Source organism: Monodon monoceros, unplaced genomic scaffold, assembly GCF_005190385.1.
Source record: "Monodon monoceros isolate NGI ecotype Baffin Bay Population unplaced genomic scaffold, NGI_Narwhal_1 Super_Scaffold_22, whole genome shotgun sequence".
In the NCBI taxonomy this organism is placed as follows: domain Eukaryota; kingdom Metazoa; phylum Chordata; class Mammalia; order Artiodactyla; family Monodontidae; genus Monodon; species Monodon monoceros.
Window position 1 is genome coordinate 91,974,632 of NW_021703779.1, and position 17,749 is coordinate 91,992,380.

The 17,749-nt window shown below is 40.6% G+C and overlaps 1 protein-coding gene across 1 annotated transcript in view; it reads right to left on the reverse strand.

Moving 5' to 3' along the window:
- GUCY2F (guanylate cyclase 2F, retinal) overlaps positions 1-17,749 on the reverse strand; it is an 89,751-nt gene that overhangs the window by 22,685 nt on the left and 49,317 nt on the right. The window contains exons 9-11 of the mRNA XM_029240805.1: positions 11,279-11,455; positions 8,701-8,857; positions 3,193-3,342 (exon numbers count right to left, since the gene is read on the reverse strand). Coding sequence (XP_029096638.1) covers positions 3,193-3,342; positions 8,701-8,857; positions 11,279-11,455 — 484 coding nt within the window. The remainder of the gene's footprint in view (positions 1-3,192; positions 3,343-8,700; positions 8,858-11,278; positions 11,456-17,749) is intronic.

Here is a 17,749-nt window from a genome sequence, read left to right on the forward strand (position 1 = left end):
AGCTTTATTCTGCTTCTGCTAGATACTATTTATGTTTTCATTGAAGTATAGTTGATTTACAATGTGTTAATTTCTGGTGTATGGCAAAATGATTCAGTTTATATATATATGTATGTGTGTGTGTGTATATATATATATATATATATACACATATATATATTCTTTTTCATATTCTTTTTAATTATGGTTTATTACAGGATATTTAATATAGTTCCCGGTGCTATATATTAGGACCTTGTTGTTTATCCATTGTTTCAATGATCTGGCTCCTTTCACCCACCCCCAAATCATCTAAGCCTCTCAATCTCTACAGTAGACCCAATTAGCCCCCGCTGAAGGCCCAGGCCCAGCCCAGTTCCAGGCTATGGGTCCTGCCTGGCCCCTAAGGTAAGGGAATTAAGAACTCCAGTAAAGGGACTTCCCTGGTGGTGCAGTGGTTAAGAATCCACCTGCCAACACAGGGCACATGGGTTCGATCCCTGGTCCGGGAAGATCCCACATTCCGTGGAGCAACTAAGCCCACGTGCCACAACTACTGAAGCCTGTGTGCCTAGAGTCCGTGCTCCGCAACAAGAGAAGCCACCGCAATGAGAAGCCCGCGCACCGCAACGAAGAGTAGCCCCCGCTCGCCGCAACTAGAGAAAGCCCGTGCACAGCAATGAGGACCCAACACAGCCAAAAATAAATAAATAAAAAATAAATTAAAAAAAAAAACTCCAGTAAATAGTTCAGGGCCTCAATGGGATCCTTCTGGCCGCTGGTACTTGAACCCCACTTTCAGTGGAACATTAACTGTGTATCAGACTATGGGCTGAGCACTTTGCATGGTCTCTCCGCTTCCAGCCTTGCCTTCAACAAACCATTCTGAAAACATGGATTTGGCCGTGTCACTTTTTTGCTTAACATCTCTTCGTGGATTTTTATTACCCACAGGATAAAATCCAAGCCCCGACTATCTCTTCGGCTTATTTCTTTTTTTTTTTTTTTTTTTTTGGTTGAAGAAAGATTTTACTGCACATGGAAGTTGGAGCTTCCATTTTCAAATTTAATGTTCCACATTTCTCGGAATAGCTTTATTATTTATTAATTTTTACTGGTGTAGAGTTGCTTCAGCTCATTTCTTACCCCTAGTCCCCTCTCCACACCCCTGACTTTAACATCCTCATCATGAACCAAACCTTGCTTGCACCACCAGTGTGCCTTTCCCACCCCTGCCTTGGCTGTAACACTCCAACAGCACTGCTTTATACCGTTATAAGTGTCCCCTTGCCTCCATGAAAGAATTTCAGTCGTTGCCTCTGACTTCTCAGCTCCTTGTGACACCACACCTTCTGCTCTGTTAACCCAGGTTGGCCCATACCAGTAATGGTTTCCGCATCGCATCTCTCACCCTGCCCCCAGTGCAATAGATTCCATGGACGTCGACCCCTTGGAGTGCAACCGCCCCATCCAACTCTCTGGTAGACGGAGTCCCTTTCTGAGAACACCAACGAGTGAAATAGGTCACCTCTCTGCTTAGGCCCAGCATGATTTATGTCCTCGAGGAGCTCACAGTTCAATTGGGAGGACAGACAGTGACCAGCAATATAAGTGCTCTAGCAGATATACGCACATGAGAGCACAGAGGGGACACCTGACCCACACTGAAAAGGTCAGAGAAGGTTTCCCAGTGGAGGTGACATGAGTTGGATGAGGCAAGGTGGGGAGAAGGTAGGGGCAACATGTGTGGAGGCACAGAGGTGGGAGGTAGTGATTTCAGGGCACTGCCAGTCACGTGGCTTAGCTGGAGTATGGGGAGTGACAGAAGATAAGCCTAGAGAAGTGGCTAGGGACCAGATTGTAAAGGGCCTTGTACCTCATGTGAGGAGACTGGGCTTCATTTAACTCGTGATGAGGAACTGTTGGGGGGTTCTAAGTAGAGGAGTGAACTAAAACTCCGAGTGGGGCAAGAGACAACTAAGTATTTTAGGTTTGGTTTGGTTTGATTTTGCAGCTTTTAAACCTTTTATTTTGAAATAAATTTAGACTTCCAGAAAAGTTGTAAAAATAGTACAATAATTGCCTATATATCCTTCACTCGGTTTCCCCCTAATGTTAGCAAATTTTTTGTTTCTTTTTTGGCCATGCCATGTGGCATGTGGGATCTTAATTCCCCGACCAGGGACTGAACCCGCGCCCCCCTGCAGTGGAAGCGTGGAGTCTTAACCACTGGACCACCAGGGATGTCCCCGAATGTTAGCAACTTATAAAACTGCAGTACAAAGGAAGTTAATATTGGTACAATACTATTACTAATCTAGAGTCTTTATTTGAATTTCATCAATTTCCCCCTAATGTCCTTTTTCTGTTTCACAATCCAATTCAAGATCCCATATCGTACTTAATTGTTATGTCTCAGTCTCCTCCAATCTGTGATGGTTCCTCATTCCTTCCCTGTCTTTCAGGACTTTGACACTTTTGATGAGTACTGGCCAGTTATTTTGCAGAATGCCTCTCTCAGCTGGGGTGTGTCTGATGTTTTCTCATGGTTAGATTGAGGTTATGCATTTTGCGGCAAGAATACCACGAGGGTGGTATTGAGCCCTTTTCAGTGCATCATGGCAGGGGTACATGAATGTTGATGTACCTTGATCACTTGGTTAAGGTGGTGTCTGCAGGATCCTCCGCTAATAAACTTACTCTTTTTCCATTTGTAATTAGTAAATATCTAGTGATTTCATACTTTTAGAATACGTAAACATCCTGCTTCCCCCCAAATTTTGCCTGGTAGCCGAAGATTCTGATGGGAGATAAGGATGAAAGACTATGGCATGTCACAGGGAAAGAATGGGAGGACTTTTGACATCCAGGAGCATCACTGAGTGGGCACTGAAATGTCTGGCAGGGGGTGTCTCAAAGGAGTAGTAGGGGGCTGCTAAAAAAAAGGACTAACGTAAGTCCTGTAGGCCCTTGGCTTATGTCACAGTTTGGAAAAGGACCAGCTTCTTGGGTGAGGGTTATTTCTTCCAAATGCCTAAAGCTGTCTGGCTCCAAGTCCCACCTACACACAACAAGGGCTGCTTGCAGACCAGTGGGCAGTTAGCACAAACACGGAATCGTGTTCACTCTTCTGGCAAATCGCAGCAGCCTGGGTTGGCCTGATGATCTGGGTCATGGTGGGCTCCTGGTACCCTTTTCTCACCTCCCGCTTACCTTTGGCAGGCAGATCCATCATGCAGAATGGGGCGCCCCGGACCATCACTTCTTGCATGATGATGGCAAAGCTATAGACGTCTCCTGCAAAAGAACGTAACCTGCTGCCCCTCGGGGCTCTCAACAGTTCAGGGGCCATCCACAGCAACTCTGAAAAGAAAGCATTGTGTGATGAATACAGGGCGGATTAGCTGACAGCATCTGCAGTGCCCTCGAGGGCTCCAAGGGTGCTGTTTCATTGACTGCTTTATATTGGTATTAAGACAGACTGGCATGCTAGTGCCTCCGCGCCCCCCCCCCCCGGAGTCTGCATTTATGAATCTAAGGAATTACTCTCAGAGAAAGCATACTACTTTCCCCACACCAGGACCACGCAGGCAGACACAGCGGAGGTGTGGGGAAGGGCAGAGAAGCTCGAAATAAAAAAACTATCTGGTGCTGACTTTCTTGCTCTCTTGAGCCTGCAAGTAGCAGTTGGCAGGCTTCCAGGGAAAGGCGAGTGCCCTGCCCGACTGGTTGCCATGGATTTGCTGTGTGCTGAGATCTATATGTGTCTGATAATTTGACTGTGCTGGGGCTCGAGGAGTCATAAGTTGCTTTCTCCAGGTCTTATCTAAGAGGATTAGAGGATCCCCAAGTCTCCTCTGTTCCTTGCAGAGCAAAAGGGTGCAGCAATTCCTTCAACTCAGTTCTGCAAATATTTATTGAGGATTTACTATGTACCAGGCACTGTGCTAGGGACAGGGGCAGTGCCAGAGATGAATTAGACCTTGCCTTTGCCCTTGCAGAGTTCACAGACCAGTGGGCAAGACACATACGTGTACCCCTAACTGCAATACAACAGAGATAGTGATGAGGGCCACTATATAGTGTAAGGAAATGAATCTATTAAAAGCCACTACTGAGAACCCACTGTGCGCTCTGCTGAATTTCAGACCCGGACAGAGAGTTATGGCAGAGACTCAGAAATGTGGGGCGAGGGCCCCTTAAGCAATATATAAAGAAATACCAGTTAATAATATAAATTGAGTAGTCAAAAAAATTGGAGGGAATGCTTCATATTGAAACATATGAAATTCCATTTCTGTAGATCAAAAATGGTTCAATATTGGCAATTCCATGAGGTTCAAGCTAATAAAAAAACTGAGCTGATCAAATTAATCCAGGAAGGCTTCCCGGAAAAGTTAAAGGAGCTTGTTAAGAAGGTCAAGGATGCAGTTTCCTAGAGCCGACGACAGGGTAAGGGCTTTGCAGGGAGAAAGAACAGTATGTGCAAAAGAACAAGAGGTAGAAAGGAGCAAATTGCGGATGGGGGTGCTGGTAAGCAGATTAGCTTGGCTGAAGAGAAGGGCTCTGTTAAGGAATAATGAGAAATGAGAAATGGGGTTGATGAAGTGGGGGAGGGAGGGTGGCTGGAAGAATGAGGGCAGAAGGTGAGAGGCCCTGAGAGCCAAATGAAGGCATTTGGAGCGAATACAAAAGGCAGTAGGGGTGCTGGAGCTGGAGAGGGATTTGATGAAAGCCGTGTTCGGGAAGATTAATCTGGCAACCTGCACAAACTGGACTGAAGAAGGAGAGAGGCTGGAATCAGGGAGACCGGCTAGGAAGCTATTACAGTAAGAGCCAGAGGCGAGGTGAAAGGGGCCTGAATGGGGGCAGGGGCGACAGCAGCAGGATGGGGAACGAGATACATAGGTAGGCTACAATGGACAGGGAAGGGACAGGGCTGGGGATAGGCTCAATATGCTCTTCCGAGGGGAGAGAGGTGGAGTAAACAGCAGGTTGATGTCCAGATAGGGAGGCTGGAAAAGAGTGCCTCCTGAGGGTGAAGGTGGCATGGGGAAAGCGCTGGCTAACTTTTCATCTTGTCAAATTTGGGGTATTGGGAAGGCAGCCCAAAGGACAAGGTCCTATGAAGCAAGAAGGAGGATAAAAGGTCAGAGATGATTTTGGTTTGTTAGTGAAACCCAGGAAAGAGAAACTCACCCTGGAAATTCTTACTTTGAGCCAACTCTGATCAAAATGGCGGAACAGGGAATTCTAGCCTCACCCCGAATCACATACTCATCTCTCTTTGCCCTCCAGGTGTCCCCAGCCTTTGTCCCCCAACTCGCCTGCCCCACCACCCCTGTGAGTCTCTGATACGCTCACTATAGTGGTTTTGCCCCTTCTATCTCCTTACCTAGGAGAACTGATATTTGCAAATAAAGCCAAAAAGATTGAATGACACTTTAGTCAAAGGAATACATTTCTGACCATGGGATTTCAGGCATACGGTTTTGGGGGGAGGGAAAATGGTATGCAGCTGCTTCTTCCTGGCATCCTCTCTCCCTGCACATTTAAAAGCACAAGAAGGAAAAAAAAGCACAAGAAGGGAAAAGAGGACATGACTCTCTGGTAAAAAGCTGGGTTATTAAATACAATCACTACCAAATAGTATTTTCAGAGAGCACTTACATGTATGTTGTTAATGGCTAAAATGAGGCTTTATCTGCACTATACTTATGTAATTGAGAGTGGGCAGTAATGAATACACTTACAACCTGCCCCCATTTCCCATTCCCACTCCAGAGCCAAGTAAGAGCCACTACCTACCATTAGACTTGAACTCTCAGGAAAAAAAAAAAAAACTAGAAAAATCACTTTGGCTTGTTTTGTGTTTGCTGGAGCTACTACTAACTCTTGAGCCCTGCTATGGTGATAAAATCAACCTTGGAGAGCCAGTGTGGTGTGGTACAAGAGAACACATGGCGGAAGTCAAGAGACCTGGGTTCACAATCTCAACCTGGTCACTAATCAGCTCACCTTTCTGAACCTCAGTTTCCCCATCCATAAAATGGAAATTGAGCCAGATGATCTCCAAGGGCCTTCCAATCATAAGATTCTATTAGCCCTGTCGTCTAAGGTAGGGAGCCTCAAATTTCTTTATTTTATTTTACTTCATCCATTCATTGATTCAACAAACATTTTCTCCACCAAGTATTGTGAAAGGCACCGAGGGAGGCAAACCTGTTTCTCACCTTCACAAAACTTACAGTTTGGGGAGGGAGAGAAGACAGCTAATTAAACATGTAATACCAACAAAATGTGGTATTACAACAAAGTTCAAAGCCTTAAAGGATCATAAAGAGGAGAATTTAGCCAAGCCTAAGGGGTCATGGAAAGTCTCTTGAATCAGTGGTATTTAAGTTGAGCCCTGTGCGAGGAGGAGAATCTAGCCAGGCTCAGATGAGTGGGTGTAACAGGGTAGGAAGGGAAGAGTGTCCCAAGCAATGGGCACAGCATGTGTGAAGTTCTGGAAGTAAGAGAGAGCCTGGTGCAAATAAACAACTGGAAGGCAGTCAGCATTGCTGGAGCATAGAGACAGAGGAGGGAGTGGTTAAGCACAAGAGGTCCTCACGGCCCAGACCATGAAGGGCTTGTAAGCCACGTAAGAGAGTTTGAACTTTATCCTGAGAGCAATGGGAAGCCATTCAATGAATTTTGGCACCGTTGTAACATGATCAGATTTGCAGTTTAGGAAACTCCCTCTGGCTGCAGTGTGCAAGGAATGGATTGAGCATCCAGATTGCCCTTGCAATTTGGAGAATGGAACGAAACGTTAAGAGGGAGAAACAGGGAAAGAGACAGACATAGTCCACCAAAAATAAAATAAAATAAAATAAAAATAAAAATAGGGCTTCCCTGGTGGCGCAGTGGTTGAGAGTCCGCCTGCCGATGCAGGGGACACGGGTTCGTGCCCCGGTCCAGGAAGATCCCACATACCACGGAGTGGCTAGGCCCGTGAGCCATGGCCGTTGAGCCTGCACGTCCGGAGCCTGTGCTCCGCAACGGGAGAGGCCACAACAGTGAGAGGCCCACATACCGCAAAAAAATAATAATAAAAATAAATAAATAAATAAAAATAAAAAACACCCACTGCAGCTAGCTTTCCTCACTCTAAAACCAGAGTTTCTTAAGTTTGAAAGAAGCCAACCTGTGAATTCAATGGAATTCTGGGAAGCTGGACATTGTGTTTTATCTTTTATAGATGAGTAATTTTGACAGGAAGCTAAGTACTTCCCACTCTACAGCGGTCGTCCCAACATCCTAGCACTAACACCAGGCAACTACTCCAAGCTTTCAAATTGGGATTAGCCAAATAATAACCATACGACTAAGTCGTCAACAAGAACAGGCCCACAGAGAGAAACAGACGAAGAGAGAGACAGAGACAAACAGAGACACAGAGGAAGACAATAGCACATGTTGCTATTGTGATTACCAGGAGCTTCAAGTCCTTCAAAGCATGGATGCGCAGAGAAAGAGGAAATTGTTATTAAATGGTTTAATTTAGCTGGGTGTAGGAGCTAGTCTTCAGAAGATCTGAACTGAATTCCTGGAACTGCTTGCTGCTAAGTGGCTGCACGATTTGGGCAAATCTTGAGACTCAGGTGTCTCATCTGTTAAATGAGCAAGTTGGACCGGATGACTCCCTAAAATTTCGTATTCCACTAGCTTTGTAAAGCTCAAAGATGATGCCACTGATGACTGGACTGTGTCTCTATCCGTGCGTGTGTCTCTCTGTGTCCTGCATTCTTCATTTCTCCTATAAAGTCAGCAATTTTAAAGCTTATAACACCAAAGATCATTTTAAGAATATGAGTATATGTTGTCATTTTGCATCTCTCCCTCTCTGTGTCTCTCCTGGGTTGTCTGTTTCTCTGTGTTTTTGTGTCATTATTTCTCTTCTTCCCCCTTGCAATACCAGTTAAAACTTTTAATGTGCAAATTTCCTATATGTATTTAACCCTATTCATTTTCTCTCCTTACTCTTTCTCTTTCTTCCTCCCTCCCTTCCATCAATTCATTCCCTCATAGTTCTCAATCACCCACTCCCAAGCCCCATCTCAGGTTTCTATTTCTTTGATCTGTTATGACCTCTACAGGCATTGTTTGGTGTTGCCACACGTGCACTAAATAGAAGACAAAAACACAAAGTGGACATTACAGGCATGCCTACTGATTTACTAGAAGGCCATAGTTCGGTCTGAAGCCATCCCACACAACCCACAGAGCATTTACTTGCGGCCGACCCCCCCACCTTGCTTCTTTCTCTCTGACAGAGACAGTGAGGGTAGGCTCTAGTGACATCCCATTCCAGAATGGGCTTTGTGGGAGTCCAGCTACCAAATTACCTTCCATTCAATCTGACAAGTATTTATTGAGCACCTACTGTGTGCCTAGCGCTCAGCAAGTTCCTCCAGGGACACCTGGGGTCTCCACACAATATAACCTAATCCTGCCACAGCAGGAACTCAACATTATTGCACTGGCTTTGTTCAGAAGGCTTGGCTGCGCTGAGATTACAGCCTGCAGACTTCATTCAACTCCTTTGGCTTGGAAATGAGGCTGCTTTTCAACAAAAGTGGGGAGTTGAATCAGCCTGAGGCTTTAATTCAGGGCATGTTCTCATTTGAACTTTGGAGTTACCTTGTGTGCATCAGAAGGGTACAATACATCGCTTACCTTCCGCAGAAGGTTCCTCTTGGGAGAGTCTTAGCGTTTCCAAGATGTCATTAAAGCCATAATCTGTCACTTTGAGTACAAAACGCCCATCTACCACACAGTTCCGAGACTTCAGCCTCCCATGAGCAAACTCTCTGTGATGTAAGTACTTCATGCCCTGCAGATGATACAAACAGGATTTATTTAGCAACTTACTTAACTATTTGGGGCTTTTAGAGCCACTTTCTGAGACTGTTAATGGCATGAGCTATTATGATCTAGAATTCAGCCTTTTTCTCTTACACGCAGGCAAAGCAAAACTTTGACAACAAGAATCGTTTCCAGGTCCCTTCTAGCGCTAAAATTTTACGTTTTGATGAAGAATCATATCTTGTGGGCATAAAGAACTGTGTGTTATTGGAAGATTTACTGACATTTCAAACACAGATCTATACATGTATAATTGCCAAGAATTTGAAGATTCTGATTTTCCCCCAAAAGGTCTAGCCAAACTCTCATCTACTACTGGCAGGAATGGAAATTGGTACAGCCTTTTGGGTGGGTAATTTGGAAATAGCTATCAAAATTGAAAGTATGCGTACCCTGTGACCTAGGGATTCTACTTCTCCAAAGAAATGCTTGCACATGTGCACATACACAAGAATGCTCCTTGCAGCTCTGCTTTATATTATATAATTGGATGTATAATAAATATCAAGAAGGGACGTCCAAATTGTGGTACATCCAACCTATGGAATATTCTGCAACAATTAAAAATAATAAGATCTTGTTATAAAGCAGAAACTAACACACCATTGTAAAGCAATTATACCCCAATAAAGATGTTTAAAAAAATAAAAAAAAATAAATAAAAAATAAATAAAAAAAAATAGTAAGATCAATTTGTATGTACTGATAGGGGACCATATCTAAGCCATAAAGTAAGTGAAAAGGAGTAAGTTGCAGAACTATGTGACAGTATGTATTTTAAACAACAAACAAAATCTATAATGTATGTAAATACACGAAAAATGAATTGCAAGGCTAATCACCAAATTGTCAACAGTGATTAATTTGGGGGGAAGATATGAAGGAGGATTGAGTAATTGTCAGTATTTTCCCAATATATTTATATCACTTGATTTCTAAATTTAATTGAATGCATTATTTTTATAATTAGAAATGTCTTATTTTTATAATTTATATAAAATATATTAAAATTATATAAAATATATACAATTTATTTTTTATATATTTTTAATTAAAAATAGACAATAAAAAAGAAAGCTGAAAGCAAGAAAGCTGATACTGACTGCTACAGTTTGCTTGGTAACCTTATATGACATTCAAATGTGATCTACCAGGACTTTACCAGATGGGTTTAATCATTCACATATAAATACATCCATTTTCTAGTGCAGTCATCTCGGGACTGTTTATGCTGAGTCCTTTTAAGTATCTGGCTCTATTTTGCCACCTGGCACCCCTTTGTATTTGTATGCTTTACATCTTGCACCCTAGGAAATTCTGTAGTCCCCAGTACTTCCAAGCAGAGTCTATAGTGGGGGAGATTTCTCCCTAGGTGTCTAATGCTTGGGTTTCATTCATCACGGGTCTGAGAGGACTCATTTAGAGGACTCTCCCTTAACTCACGGGACTTTGCTTACAGAGTGAGTGGAAAGAGTATTAGAATAGGAATTAAGAGATTTAGATTCTATTATTAGCTCTGCCACTTAATAGACAGCTGGTAAATGTTTATTGAGTATCTACTATGTGTGGTAGACACTATATAACAAAAACCTCATTTAGTTTCTCTGAGCCTCTGTCAAAGGAGGATAATCACACTTCTTTTATAGAAAACTGGAATGAGATAATGTCTATAAAGCTACCTTGAAAAGAGTTAGGCCACAATACAAGGGTCAAGATTGTGATTAATATACAGGAAGCTCAATGACTATTGGCTATCCAAATCAGCCCACTACAAGTGCACACAGACACAATTTTCATATCACTCTAGGGAGTTCATAGACTCCACTGAAGCCCATCCATGGACCCATCTGTGAACCCCGTTGGCTGTAAATAGTCCTTGCCTCTGAGAATGGAGGTGCTGCCTGGTAGAACCGATGGTCTTTTGGCTTTCTGGTCATGCTGAGTTCCACATCTATACCTATAGTATAGACCTATGCAAAGACCCATCACCTAGTTCTAGACTGAACCACCTTTTAGAACGTGAAAGCCAGGAGATGGGGCTAAGCAGAACCAAAGAGCCTGGGAATGAGCACTTTCCCACATCCAGAAGGCAGAGAAATGGGATGGAAGAAAGGATTGCTTAAGGCAGAAGAGTGCTCAATAGCTATAGGAAGTAAAGACAAATCTGGCCCTCAAACAGGGGAGCAGGAGAGGAGCAAGCAAATTCTTTCTGTATCAGGACCTTATAACAGATATGGACAAAAGGGCTATGAGAAGAAGTGAGGGCAGACACAGGGAAGGAAGGTGGAGGAGTGAGAGCATCACAATGATCCAAGGAAAGTGAAACATCCGAAAATATTGAAGTTCTAATCTACAGAGAAAATCTTGGATTTTCAGTCTTTCCATTAACCTTGATGAGATCCAGCAGGAGTGATGATTTAAACATCCAATCTAGTTTCACATCCTGATTTGTCAGTATGTCTTCCAGGCTCCTTCGGGAACAGAATTCTGTCACAATGGCAAACATCCCCAAATCATAGAAGAAGCCCACTAAAGGGTTAATATTCTCATGACGTAGGTCCTTCATCTGGAAACAGAGGGAGAGAAGAGAGTCACAGCTGTTCTGTCTCAATTGGAGCTGGGGCCTTCTTCCTGATTCTTTAGGGACACTGTGGAGTGGAGCTCAGTGACCCAGGAATACTAAAGAGGTTAGTACAGTAAGAGGTGGAATAGATTGTCTTTCCGTGAATATTCATCTATGCAGCATCTATTAAAATAAATAGCTTACATAAACATCAGGCCAAAGCTTACAAAATTTGTTTCAGAAGAAACACTTCGAATTTTGACTACATTTTACCTTTGTGTCCATTCATTTTTTTCCACTAATGTGAGAAGCATTTAGTGTGTCTCAACAATGTCCAAGGCATTGGACTGCATGCTAGTGATATAGAGATAAACAAAATGAAATCAATATCCTGAAAGAGCTCACATTTAAAGAAGGGTGATAGACAAACAAACTGACAGCTGTATTTCCCTGTGAAGTGGTTTCTTATGGGAGAACGGGATGCTGGTAGAGTTCAGATGGTAAGTATCTAATTCAGTCTGGGCGATCTGGCTTCCCTGAGGAGCTAATGTCTAGACCATCACGAAGCGCAAGTAAGAGCTGACCATGTGAAGGTGACATGGTGGGAGGGGTTGAGAGTGAGAGCATGTTATGCTGAGGAAATTGCAACAGGTTTAGGGTGGCCAGAACACAGTGCAAAGGAAAGAATATGAGACACAAGCCTGGAGAGATAGGCTTCCCTGGTGGCGCAGTGGTTAAGAATCTGCCTGCCAATGCAGGAGACAAGGGTTCGAGACCTGGTCCGGGAAGATTCCACATGCCACGGAGCAACTAAGCCCGTGAGCCACAACTACTAAGCCTGCACTCTAGAGCCCATGTACCACAACTATTGAGCCCACGTGCCACAACTACTGACACCCGTGCACCTAGAGGCTGTGCTCTGCAACAAGAGAAGCCACCGCAATGAGAAGTCTGCACACCACAACAAAGAGTAGCCCCCACTCAACACAACTAAAGAAAGCCCGTGTGCGGCAACGAAGACCCAACGCAGCCAAAAATAAATAAATAAATTTATAAAAGGCTGGAGAGTTAGACAGGAGCCACATCCTGTGCAGCTTTGAGAACCGTGCTATAGAATTCGAAATTAATATTACGGTCACTCAATAATTGTTATCTATTATTATTACTTTTTAATGGGGGATGAGAGAGAAAAGGGCTCCATTATTGCTTCTAGATTTCTACTTGGATTCCTGGATAGATGGCAGTGATATACATCAATATAAGAAATTCAGGGATGTTTTAGTAGTGGATATGTTGGTGCCCCGCCTATATCCCCTTTACAGTGCATCCTGTAGCTGCTGTAACTGTTGGCTGGTAACTCACAGTTGCTCCATTCTCTGGAAAATTGTCCTAGAGGCTAAGCCAAAGGGGAGCTATCTTACTTGAAAGGTTAGGGCCCACCCACAGACCTCAGCTAATGATTGACTGACTGGGAAAGGTACAAAAGTTCAACTCTCTCGCCTCAAAGTGGAACTCATGGTATAACTTGTGCTCCAGTATTTCTCCCATAAAAGCATACTGAAGCTAGTCTCAAGCTGAGATCACATACTTGCTGAGCTTTTACTTCTGCCTTATCCTGCATCCTCACTCCTTTTCTCTTGAGAGCATTCTCTCAATGAGTAATTTGAACGAGAATCTCCATCTCAGGCTCAGCTTTTAGAGAATCTGACCTAAGACAGTGGGAAAGCAAATTTTGGGTGATGGGGACAGCTGATTAATTCAGTTTGAGACACATTAAGAATGAGGTGCCCGTGGAACATCAAGGTGGAACTATTCCAAGGAGATAGTGTGTTCCAGATAAACAGACTTGGGAATTGTAAACATGTAAATGGTAGATGAAATTAATGGGAGTGAATGAGATAACCCAAGGGAAGCATATAAAATAAAAAGAAAAGCGGGGGGTGAATATCAACATTTAAAAGATGGGAAAAGGAAGAACATCCTGCATAAAGACTTAGAAATGAGGCTAGAGAAGTGGAGAAAGGCTTATTTAGAACAACATTATGAACACCACAGGAAGAGTTTCAGGGAATTGAGGTAAATGCCAGAAGGAATTTCAGGAAAATGTGATAAATACTAGAGAGGTCAGGTAAGATGAAGACAGCTACACCTAGACACATCATAATTAAACTCCTAAAATCTAAACTTATGCAGGCAGTCAGAGAATATACAAAAACCTCTTGATGATTAAAAAAAAATTCACAGAAAATCAGAAGTCAAAGGGACATGTGTGAAAAAACCTTCAGGTAACATCAAACCCAAGAGTAAAACATTAAATTCTTTTCCTCTAGAGTCAAGAGCAAGACAAGGATGTCTTCCTTCACCATTTCTACTCAATATTGTATAATAGCATCAAAACATTGATGAGAAAAGTTAAAGAAAACTTAAATAAATGAAGATCTATACTACATTAATGGACTGGAAGGTTCAGTATTGTTAAGATGTCCATTTTCCCTAAATTGATTTATAAATTCATATAACCCCCTATGAAAAATTCCAGAAGGCTTTATTGAAGTAATGAACAAGTTTATTCAAGAACTTATTGAAAATTAAAATAAACTACCCTATCCAAAACAATCTTGAAAAAGAACAATTTACAGGAGCTTATACCACTTAACTATAGGAGTTACTCTGGAGCTGTGATAATCAAGATAGTGTGATATTGGCAGTAGGGTACACTGATGAGTTAGTGAAATAGAGTACAGAGTCTAAAAATATACCCACACATATATAGTCAGTCAACTTTTCACCAAGTTGAAAAGTTAATTAAGTGGAGAAAGGAAAGGCTTTTTAAAATAATTGTTACTGGAACACTGGATATCGCTATGGAAAAAAAAAATAACCACGACCACTATCTCAGTCCATACACAAAAACTAATTCAAAATGGATCATAATCCTAAATCTAAAATCTTGGAATTGGCAAAGATTTTCAAGCCGCAAAATAAAATCATAAATTGGATTTCCTCAAAATTAAAAATTTTGCTCATCAAAACCATTAAACAAACAATCCACAGACTGAGAAAAAATATTGTAAAACATATATCTGACCAAAGGAAGGTTATATAAAGAACGTCTACATTTCAACAATTAAAAGGCAAAACTCTCAATTTTTTTAAATGGGAAAAAATGTGAACAGACAATTCACAAAAGAAGATATACAAATGAATTATAAACACATGAAAAGATGCTCAATAACATTAGTCATCAAGAAAATGCAAATTAAAACCACAATAAGATAACATTTTATACACCGTAGAAAGGCAAATATCAAAAAGACAAATGTTGCTGAGAATTTAAAGCAACTGGAACTTTTGTACATTTCTGACAGGAGTGTAAAATATTGTAACCAATTTGGAGACCTGTTTGGATGTTTCATATAAAGCTATACGTACATCTACTCCATGACTCAGTGTCTATTCTTAAGCATTTACCGAAGAGAAGTGAAAATATATGTTCACAAAAATATCAATACTTGGACAAAAATGTTTATAGTTGCCTATGAAGAAATACTCAACATACTAATCATCAGAGAAGTGCAAATCAAAATTACAATATGGTATCATCTCCCACCCATTAGGGTGGTTACTATAAATTAAAAAAAAATAACCAGATAATAACAAGTGTTGACAAGGATGTGGAGAAATTAGAACTCTTGTGTACTGTTGGTAGGATTGTAAAATGATGCAACTGCTGTGGAAAACAGTATGGAGGTTCCTCAAAAAATTAAAAATAGAACTACAATATGATCCAGAAATTCCACTCCTGGGTATATAGCCAAAGAATTGAAGGCAGGATCTCAGAGAGATATTTGCACACCCATATTCACAGCAACCCAAATGTCCACCAAGAAATGAATGAATAACATAAAATGGAATATTGGTCAGCCTTTAAAAGGAAAGAAATCTATTCACACTTTACCACATGGATGAACCTTGAAGACATTATGCTAGGTGAAATATGCCAGTCACAAAAAGACAAATACTATATTATTCCATTTATATAAGGTGTCTAAAGTAGTCATATTCATGGAAACAGAAAGTAGAATGGTGGTTAACCCAGAATAGGGGGAGGGGGAAAAAGTGAGCTGCTATTTAATGGGTACAGAGTTTTATATTTGCAAATTGAAAAAGTTCTGGCGATGTGTTTAACAACAATGCAAGTATATTTAACACTGCTGAATTGTACATTTAAAAATAAAGATGGTAAATTTTATGTTATGTGTTTTTTCTTAATTAAACAAATATTTATAGTTGTCTTATTCGTAACTCCAAAAAACTGGAAACCCAGCCAAATGTTCATCAACAGGAAAATTATAAACAAATTGTGATATATTCATAAAATGAAATACTACTCAGAAATTTAAAAAAATGAACTGCTACTGATACCTGCAAAAACGTGGATTTAATCTTAAAAATACTATGTTGAGAGAAGAAAGTCAGGCACAAAAGAGTATATAGTCTATCATTCCACTTATACGAAATCCAAGAACAGAAAAAATATTAATTCATGATGATAGATATCAGAACAATGATTGCCTCTGGGATAAAAGAAATGACTGAGAAGGGAAACAAGAGAACTTTCTGGGGTGATAGACATATTCTGTATCTTGTTTTGGGGAGTGGTTACACAGATATATGCAATATATGCAATTATCAAAATTCACTGAACAGATAATTCATTCATCAAATTATACGTAAATAAAAAAATGTCTTCTTGAAACACAATGAGACATTATACTATGTGAAATAAGCCAGTGACAAAAAGAGGTATCTAAAGTAGTCAAATTCATAGAAGCAGAAAATAGAATGGTGGTTATCAAGCGTTGAGGGTGAGTGGGGAAAAGGAGAGTTTTGTTTAATAGGTACAGAGTTTCAGCTTTGCAAGAGAAAAGCTGTGACAATCTGTTGCCAAAAAATGTGAATATACTCAAAACTTAGAGATGGTAATTTCTGTCATTTTATCATAATTTAAAATTTAAAAAACACAATGAGATACCCATAGAAACCCACTAGAATACTAAAACCAAAAAGACTGACAAGACTACATCATTGGTGATGATGTAAAGGGAGCTCTCATAACTTGCGTGTAGGAAATTAAACTAGGAAAGGTTTGATACTGTCTTATAAAGTTAAACATATACTATATTTCAACATAGAAATTCCACTCTTAGGTATTTACCCAAGAGAAATTAAAATATGTGTCCATAAAAAGACATAAAAAGCATATTCGTATCAGTTTTATTCACAATAGCCAAAATTGGAACCAGCCTAAATGCCCATCAGCAGGAAAATAGATAATTACATTGTGCTATATTCATGCAATTGACTACTACTCAGCAATGAAAAGAGCAAGCTATTTATACACATGATAACACGAATGAATCAGTCAGTATGCTGTATGATTCCACTTATATGAGGTTATAGGATAAGCAAAATTAATGCAAGATAGACCCAAAACCCAGAACAGTGGTTTTCTTTGGTTGGGGGGGGGGACGCAATAATTTACTAATGAACACAAGGGAACTTTCTTGAGAGAAAGAAATGTTTTATATCAGGGGTCAGCAATCCTCTTCTGTACCTCTAGTAAATATTTTAGGCTTTGCTGATCATGTATAGTTTCTGTTGCATAATCTTTGTTTTCTTTTTTTACAACCCTTAAAAAATGTAAAAAACATTCTTAGCTCCCAGGATGTAAAAAACAGGCCAGGATGTAAAAACTTTGCCGACCCCTATTCTATATCATAATAGAAGTCTAGATTATATGGGCATATCTCTTCATCAAAATTATATATATGTATGATATGAGCATTTCAATGCATGTAATTGTACCTCAGAAACACAGAACTGCAAAATAACAACAATAATAACCAAGTTAGAGATGTGAGAAGTGGGTGGAGGTAGAGATGAAATAATAATGGTAGAATGTTGATAATTGTTGAAGTTGGGTGACGGGCATATGGAGTTTGTTTATATCATTCTGTTTATTTTGTGTGTGTTTGTTATTTTCTATAATAAAAGTTTTTTAAAAGAAAAGAAAAACTTCCAGGATGTAGCTGAAGCAGTACTTAAAGGAAGTTTTCTAGCTTTAAGTGACTGTATTGGAAACTAAGAACGGTTAAAATCAACTATAAAAACTTCCAGCTCAAAAAACTAGAAAAAGAACAACAAATTAAAAGCAAAGAAACTAAGAAGGAAAGAAATAACCAGAATACAAATCAATGAAATAGAAAGCAGGCATACAATAGAGAAAAATCAACA